The 9,402-nt window shown below is 39.3% G+C and overlaps 1 protein-coding gene across 1 annotated transcript in view; it reads right to left on the reverse strand.

The window, feature by feature from the left end:
• COPS4 (COP9 signalosome subunit 4) overlaps positions 1-9,402 on the reverse strand; it is a 13,489-nt gene that overhangs the window by 3,637 nt on the left and 450 nt on the right. Inside the window, exons 2-7 of the mRNA XM_026653346.2 lie at positions 6,545-6,624; positions 4,792-4,943; positions 3,323-3,426; positions 2,738-2,891; positions 897-1,047; positions 11-181 (exon numbers count right to left, since the gene is read on the reverse strand). Coding sequence (XP_026509131.1) covers positions 11-181; positions 897-1,047; positions 2,738-2,891; positions 3,323-3,426; positions 4,792-4,943; positions 6,545-6,624 — 812 coding nt within the window. The remainder of the gene's footprint in view (positions 1-10; positions 182-896; positions 1,048-2,737; positions 2,892-3,322; positions 3,427-4,791; positions 4,944-6,544; positions 6,625-9,402) is intronic.

The raw sequence follows: 9,402 nt of genomic DNA on the forward strand, positions 1-9,402 counted from the left end.
AAGTCTGTACCGTCAGCTGTAGTTGCCTTCTGGTGTGGCATGAGCATGGCAGCAAACTCTTGCAGCTGATTCCCTCGGATAATCCTGTCCAGATACATTTTCTCCAAGATCCCGTAGGCTGCAAGCTGCTGACACCTTTCATCCTTGAAAAGAGTGGCTAACATGCGAGAGCGCTGCTGTCCTAGGAGAAATAACAAGAATCCCACAAAATGACCTCCTTAATAAATTCTGTAAATATCACTTTACTAAAACAGTGCTCATGAGGGAACAATGCTTTGAAGCTGTCATGTTAACTCCTATACCAAGGGTAGGAGTGTATCATATAGAAAATATCTATAATAGAAAACTATCAAGGCCTCTAATGTGCCCATCCTCATAGTGTCTAGACACCTAGTATTTCATTGCAAATAAAGGATGGGTAGGTCTTCTCATGGCGAATACATGCCTAGTTTAAATAAAGGCCTTAAGAAATGAGCCAATGGTTCCTTTTTCTAAAAAAATCCTTCCTGCATTTCTCCCTTAGTTTGTCTCCAGGTATACTATATGATCAGTGACTGAAAAAATTTCCTTAGATAATAATACCTACTGCAATCTTTTCCAAAGTGTTTTTTTTAAACTCCCTAAACTTTTCCCACTTACTCACTCTTTTGTGCATCCAGGTAAGATGACTGTAACATAGGCATGCAGAAAGATACTCCAAACTCATAGTTATTGGCCTGCTATCAAACCCTCAATTTCTTACCCGTTTTCATATTTCTAGATTCCTTGCTACTACATTTTACAAGGATGAGAGCTACACAAAAGGTTATGCTGAGATCAACTAAAGATTAACAATCCTTTTTTATATGGAATATAAAAGGCCAGAAATACACAGAAAGCTGTGACATTCATTTTACCTGCTGATGCTAGGATAGTACAATGCAAAGCATGCTTCAATGCCTCTAGTCTCTCACTTTCATGGACTATGCTCTTGTAAGAGAGCTCATTGTACCTTTGGGCAGCTTCAATGAACTTCCTTCTGTAATCAAGAACACGAGCGTAGCACACCTAAAGAAAGAAGTTTCAGTAAGAAAAAAGCTAAATAGGAAAGTGACCGTACAGTGGAGACACGCATTAGCTGCTGTATTACAAAGTGAGAGCGTGGCTCCGTAAGCATCACTTAAGTCTGCTGAGAAGAATACCATCATCTCGGGAAAGTTCTGCAAGAGCTCAAATAACTATTCTTCTGCAGTTAGAGACTTGATATTCTGGCAATCTGTCCTCCAAAGACTGTTGTGAGATCTCTACAGAAACTGCAGAATCTTAATCTGAATGTGAAATTCATGAGTTATTACTGAGCATAATTATTTACATAAATTTTCATCTCACAGGATTCCACAGTGCTTTAGCAATTTAAACAAATATGGAATTATATATACTAATACCTGCCTCACAGTAGAGGTGCACCTAATTCTAAAACAAAATTTCAGTTGTTACAGGGCAATGCAATATCACACAACAGTACAGACAGGAAGTGAAGATTAATATAGATCCAATAAAAGATGCAGCAGGGATTTAGACAGATCCAAGTAAGTATCCAGCTTGTAATTTGGCCCGGACATCAGAATAACAACACTAGCTCTTAAGTATCATGTACCTTTAATGGGCCACAAGTGGTCAGGACCCTGGTTTTATATTTCATCCAAAAAATAGGGAGTACCAGCAGCGAATATGTAAATACTGTCAGTTCATTAATTTAAACTGTCAGAAAGTATAAGATCAAGCATTAGGTTTTGCAAAACCTATTAAATATTTTTATATAAAAATTTCTTTGTGGGCTGGGATAAGTTTACAAAGAAAGAAACATTTCCCTTCAGTGTTTGGATCTCAAACATTGCAGCATTGTGCTAGTGCCTAACTATTAAAAATGAAAGTGAATATAAACCAGTAGTACATAAAATGTAGTACAAATGTTTCATAACCCAAGTCTCCTTTTTACTACTAACAATGACACTTTGCACTTACAGGATGCACTATATATTCAAAGAGCTGCACAGAAACTAATTTTTCCTTGGTGTGTCTTCTTCAGAGTTTAGCATTTCTTTGCTTTTTCAGTCTTCCCTCTCCTCCAATTTCTCTTATAATGCTTATACTCACTCTGTAATTTCATAGCTGACTGTGTAGTTCAAGTCTAGTATATTAAAAAAAATTGTACTTGTAATGCTCTAGATCTATATGCTTTTCTGCACCTATTTGGTAGTCAGTCTGACCCTAATGCTTTTACCCCATAGCAGAGTAATATTTAGGAGACTAACATTTGCTAGAGGACAAATTGCTCTAGGAGTATATGATTTCTTAAAATAATTCATTTTATTCCTTGTTGTTTGGTGTCAGTGATTATGGTGAATTTATTTTTTCCTGATGCTTATTCAAGTGAGTTATTCTTTGTCCTTTCTCTTATCTTGATTATTCAGATGTAAGCTAGGAATAACATTTTCAAAACTGCTTATGTAGCCTAGAAATCTAAAGTGACTTAGACACTTAGGAGCTTAGGCTCACATTGACTTTCAATGAGACAAGTCCATTTTGAAAAATCTTTTTATCAATCTATCGTAAATCTATTTATCTAAAGCTACCAAAAAAACAAAAAACAAAACAAAAAAAACCCACAACAACAAAAAAACTCCACACGCCCTACTATAATTCAATGTGGTATTCTTTCCCTCGTAGAAGGAAAAACTAAAATAAGTTACACCACCTTATAATGGATCTGTAGCTGTTCATTGGTTGATTCATTCTGAAGTAGCGAAGCTCGGTTAATATAAGCCTCTGCCTGAACTGGGTCATCATCTTCCAGGTACAGTCTGGCAATTTTCAGGTAAGTCTCCAATTTATAATCCACATTGTATTGTCTGTGAAGGAGCAGAAAAATATAGAATGTAGAAATCCAGTTGTGTGAGTATTTCAATCTTGCAATCACAAGAGGACATTAATCTGGGCAAAGCCTATAGCAACTCCTTATGTGTACATGGAGGGGAAAAGGGATGAACAGGGAAAAGGGGTAGAGAGTGTTTTGAAGTGAAGCTTTATTAATTAATCACATTCGCTGGAAGGATGCTAATGAGTAGGTATTCCATATATGTTAGTGCTTTGAGAGCCAAGGAGTATTTTGATACTGCAGAGATGATTTTGAATTTACCTACACAATTGTCACCATGCCACACTACTGAAGATCCAGGGAAATAAGCAGAGAAAAACCAGACACACTTAACTCTAGGGAAGCATTTAAAAAACACAGAAGGCTACTCAGCAGGACAAAATTGTGTCTAACCACAGTATTTACTTTTGTCCTGTTTCCAAGGGAATCCCCACCAACACTTGTGCTGCATTTCTCCAGTCTTCTTCTTTCTCGTAAATTGATGCAAGATGCTGCCTTATAGAAGCAACCTGGAAAAAACAAAAGCATACTATAAAACTGATCCATATTCCATTAACAATCATACCATCTGCTTCTTCTCATTTATCAATAGTACTTTTCCAGCTACCTGACACGTGATACAGTAGCTTCATAACCACACTCCTTTCATCTAAAAATCTTTTTCAAACATAGGTCAAAGTTTTAAAAAATGACTAATGGTTTTGAGTGCTTCAATTTTGGCAATCCCAAGTTGAGACACTAAAACAGGACCTGATTTTTGGAAAGGGCTCAGCATCCACCCTCTGAATAATCAGACCCTTTTACAGGTGCATGACCTTGCATTTTGCACTATTACATTTCATATCAGTTATGCTCTCCAAAATTGAGGCACCCAAAATCACTAGCCATTTCTGAAGGTCTGGGCCTAAAAAATTAACCTTCACATCACCCCCATGACGTAGGAATGCACTCATATAACTTCGTTCCCAATCTTGAGATTTACAATGTGGGATCAAGGCTTCACAGAGGAATTGTGACAATTGATCCATTTGCTTGGTGTGATAGGCTTAATCCATGTACAATCATTGTAACATGGGTAGGCACGTTTAGATAAGCATTGAGATGAAAGCTGATTAAAATAATAAAAAGGAAACAGATGGAAATGTAAAGCAAGGCACGTGATTGCCTGGTTTTTCCAATTCAAATATTAGATTTTATAATATTTAAATAAAAACTTCTTTCCCCCCACACACAAATACTACCAGCTAATGCTGCAGGGTATCTAGAAAGAAAGAAATGAGCAGGCTTGACAACATACATTGAACTAAACTCTTTAGCTGACTGATGAGCTGGTATTTCAAGGAAACATTTTCCCTGATAAACAAATTTTGTGTTCTTAACTTATTTAGAGAACACTTTTTAATAAATATATTTTTTTAAAACAAATACGGTCTCTTCACATACCCTGCTCAGTGTGTTACTGTTATAAAATGCAGCACAATGAGTTCCAGGTTGCATCTCAGTGGTTTCTCTAATAGCCAGATTATTATCTTGCTCTAGAAGCCATTTTTAGTAGTGCAGGAACTAAATACTTAACATCCTGATTAAGGGACAAATACGGAATTCTTTGCACACCCAAAATCCTCTTCGAATTCAACAGGAGTTTTGGGTACACAAGAATGTAAAATTGGACCATGAGTATGAGTGTCCATTTTTTATTGAAAAACATTAAAATACAATATTTAGGATTAAAAACTCTGTTTTGAACTTTAAGACAAATATGCTCATCATTAACTTTTACTGACTTTAAGACCAGAAGGGATCATTATGATAATTTAATCTGACCTCCTGCATGTTGCAGGACACAGAATCTCACCCACTCAATTCTCTCTTACCTGTTCTTCGAATGAAATGACTCTAGGCTGTATCTTTTCCAAGGTAAAGTGATAGATTTCTTTGGCCGTGCTATCAGGAAGATTTGGGAGATGCGTACAGAAATCTGTCAGCAATTGACGTGAGATCACTAGACTGACGTTCTCATTTACCACTAGTTCAAAGACACAATAGAAGGAAATAAGAGAAGAAATATAGGTCAATGCTTTCGATATCACCAATCCATAGTTAATCAGCAGCTTTAATGGTAATTTTGAATATTCCTGTTTTTTAAGTCATTAACAACAATCTTAATTTTAAGAAAACTAGATTCTACTCTCTAAGAAACCTACACTGTCTGTTTGCTACATAGCTCACAACAGTTCTCAGGTAAGACAAAGGCTAAGGTATGAGGTCTTCCTATGGTTTAGAAAGAACTTTCATTCTAAACTGCTATCTTCAGGTGTGTATGTTATAACTAAGGCTGTGAGTTGGTCACGGAAGTCACAGATTCAGTGACCTCCGTGATTTATGCAGTGGCCGGTACGCCTGGCTCAGGGGCAGTTCAGGTAGCCCCTGCGCCAGTCCCACCGTCTGCTGCTGGGGCAGGCTCAGGCCACTGCCACCGCACCCCTCCCCCCAGCAGCAGAGTTTGGGTGTGGGAGGGGGCAGGGGGTTGGAGCACCAGACGGGCTGAGGTGGGCTCTGGGCAGCGCTTACCTCGGGGGAGGGGGGGGGAGGCTCCTGGAAGCGGCGATATCCCCCTCACTCAGCTCCTAGGCTACATAGCTCTGCCTAGCAGCTGAGTGAGGGGGTGTCACCACTTCCGGGGAGCCCCCCAGGTAAGCGCTGCCCAAAGCTCGCCTCACCCTGTCCGGTGCCCCAACCCCCTGCCCCCTCCCACACCCAAAACTCTGCTGCTGCCGGGGGGTGGGGAGGTGCGGAGCCAGGTAGGGAGCCTACCAGCCCCACCAAGACAGATCCCCGCCCCAAGCAGCAGAGGGGGTCCTGGGCTGTGTGCTGCCGCCCGCGTCCCCTCTCCCACCCAGCACCTGGGCCACCCTCTTCCAGCCCCTCTGGGGCCCCCAGGCAGTCCCCTCTCCCCCCAAGTTTTAGTCACGGGTATTTTTAGTAAAAGCCATGGACAGGTCACGGGCCGTGAATTTTTGTTTACTACCCCTGACCTGTATGTGACTTTTACTAAAAAATACCCGTGACTAAAACGTAGCCTTAGTTATAACATCTTGGACAAATTAAGACTTCATGCTAAGTTTTATCATGCCTGTTCTCAGTCTGGACAATTGATGAGGGGAAATTTTAGTAAAATTATTTGACAGTTCTAAGATATCCAAATATGAGGAAATAAAGGTCTTGAGCATTTTTTCCCTGATACTTTTTACATGTTACCTCAAAAGCTTAAATATTTTTTTTAACTAATAATCACTTTAGTCCTCTGCAAAGACCAGATATTTTAGGTTTTTATGTAGTGTCCATGAGTGTATTTAAGAGCTATACGACTGACAGGTTTGGGGGAGGAAAAAAAATCTAGTTTACAAAACAAGGTTTCAGTCATTTTAAAGTCTGTTTTCTATTAACGTTAACATATTGATGACTGGTGCTCCAAGCAGACTCAGGTGCAAGACTGAATATGCACAGAGCATCAAACATTCACATAGCCTAAGCTATATTTATCTGAATGTGTAATCCAACATGCATCAAGTCTTCAGTCGTCAATGCATAAACAAAACAAGTACTATTCCAGACAGACACACTTACTTGCTTCTACAAAAGCTTTCAAGGCTTCTAGTTGTTCCACCCCTGATAGCTGAATTGCTTTTTCCAGTATCTGACGATACCTGTCCATAGATTTAAAACCAAAAAGATCACAATTAATATCATTTCATTTGTTCAGTCTATTCTGATGCTTACCCTGTAGTTTAGATTGTTTCTCTTATACTCTCTATTAAACTTGCTATATTTCTTTAGGTTGGGGTTTTCAAGAGAGCCTAAAGGCTAGGTGCCTAAAGCCCCGTGAAATTCAGTGGGAGTTCAGTGCCTGGTTCCTTTGAAAACCCCAGCCCAAGTCCTCCAAGATTTGTATTTACATACTGTGAACTATAACGTATGTAGTTGTGTGCAGGTTAGAGCACCTCTCCTTAAGTCTGATAAACAGGCATAATGCCTTAGTATTGTCATAGGGATGGGGTACCAGAAGAGTACACAAAATGAGATTACATATGTTATAAGACTGTCATGCTCTGGGGACAGAGGATCAAAAATGCTGGATTCAGGGAGGACAAGAGATACTGGCGGGAGGAGGAAGCATGTGTCATTACAGAATGGAGATTGAAATGACACCACCACAGACCAGGAGAGAAAATTTTATTTGTTTCAAACATGTATTACAAAGTAAGCCTCAAAATATTGTAGGTTTTAACAACAAACAATAACTACTGCAGCTTTGATCTCATGGCTTAAGTGGTCATTATACCCATAAGCGGAACTATAGCCTTAGTGGTACAGTAATATATAAAGGGATACCATCACTTTAAAGTTCCTTTTCCAGATGAATTTTTTAAGCCTCCTATTGTTACGAGCAACTCCTAAGATTGAGGCAATGTTGTCTAGTAGATAGATCTGCTTCTTGGTCCAGTGCCCTGTGTTCTGTTACCTTACCTATCCTCTAACATTGGGTGAGTCACTTCATCTTTCTGCGCCTCTGTTTCTCCTCCTCCTGTTTGTTTTGTCTATTTATATTGTAAGCTCTTTGGGATAGGGCCAGTATCTTACAATGGATTTGTGCAGCGTTCTAGCACAGTGGTTTCAACCTTTTTTACATTTGTGGACTCCTACAAATTTTGAATGAAGGCACAGACTCCTTTGGAAATCTTAGACAGTCTGCAGACACCCAGGGGTCCACGAACCACAGGATGAAAACCATTGTGGTAGCACAATGGGTCTCCAATTCTGGTTTGGACTGGTGGGCTCTACAGTGATACAAAAAACTCAAACCCATATAATAATAAAGATTATTGTAATTTAAAGAGATCAGAAAAACCCACATTTTTCAGTTTTGTGCATTTGATAGCAATCCATGCATAGTCAGATTTACTGTTTTGTTGATGATCAGTTAGTTATGTTTCCTCTCTCATGCACTGCTTCAGAGGGAACTCTTCTCTACATGCTTCCCTGGCTCTGCAAGTGGATATTTAGCAGCAACAATGCAGAAGCTTGAAATTTAAGAGGTATCTGGCAGGCATGTGTAGAATATTTGTTGGTGGTGTTTTGCAGCTTTCCCAAGAGACCCTGCTGCACAGAAGCAGCGGTGCAGAAAATACATGATTTTTTTTTTAAAGGAATTTAAAAGAAGAGTCTGGACATTATTTAAAGGATGATATATTATTTAAAGGATATTCTTAAATCAAGATTGGATGCCTTTTTGATACATATGCTCTAGTTCAACAGAAAGCTATGAGCGTCATACAGGAATTACTTAGTGAAATTTGATGGCCAATGTTATTCAGGTCAGACTAGATCATCATATGTTTCCTTCTGTCTTTAAGAATGGCCGTACTGGGTCAGACCAAAGGTCTATCCAGCCCAGTATCCTGTCTACCGACAGCGGCTAATGCCAGATGCCCCAGAGGGAGTGAACCTAACAGGTAATGATCAAGTGATCTCTCTCCTGCGGTCCATCACCACCCTCTGACAAACAGAGGCTAGGGACACCATTCCTTACCCATCCTGGCTAATAGCCATTAATGGACCTAACCTCCATTAATTTATCCAGTTCTCTTTTAAACGCTGTTATAGTCCTAGCCTTCACAACCTCCTCAGGCAAGGAGTTCCACAGGTTGACTGTGTGCTGTGTGAAGAAGACTTTAAAGTCTAAGACTATCAGAAAGCTATTTTTTAAACACTGAATTTTCTGAAATTAGCTAATTTGACAATGTAAATCAACACAAACCTATACAGTTTATATACAGTTGCGAAGATTAGATCTTATGGGAAATAAATTATGGGAGAGATCTATTTAAACTTATGTGATTTGACATGTCAGCAACAAAAAGATAAGCTGTACTGTGTTTTAGCACTAGTATATTTTTGTAGTCTCACTATCAGAGTTTTCACTTTGCACTGTCACTCAAGTAACAGCAGCTTAAAATCACATATTTTTACTAAATAAAGTTTCTGCACAGTCAAATCAAGTGTTTTCCAAGTCAAATTCAAGAATCAATGACAAATCAGGAATTTAGTTGCCTGAAACACCAAACTAGTCTGACATACAGTGCCTGAAATTTTAATATGAGCCCAAAGCTGTAACATTAATAAGATCTTTAACACAGAGCTGAGGTCTTGTCTGCACTGATCCCGGAAGTCTTGGCAGCATCTTTTTTGTCCATTTTACAAAGGGAGTTAAAAGTAGTCCCAGGTTCTCACCTGCCCCTTAATCCTTCTTACAAATTATTGTGGTTTAATATTCACATTTCCATAACTTTAGACCCAGCTGAACAACATGCAAAGTGACTGACTGAGCAGGGGAAACGGTTTAACTGACTGTGCACAAATTGCAGCCAAAAATGCACAAGATAGACCAGGGGCTCCTCCAGTCTGTCAGTTACGGGGATTGCGGG

The sequence above is a fragment of the Terrapene carolina genome, unplaced genomic scaffold, assembly GCF_002925995.2.
Source record: "Terrapene carolina triunguis isolate 2854851 unplaced genomic scaffold, T_m_triunguis-2.0 Scaffold136, whole genome shotgun sequence".
Taxonomy (NCBI): Eukaryota; Metazoa; Chordata; order Testudines; family Emydidae; genus Terrapene; species Terrapene triunguis.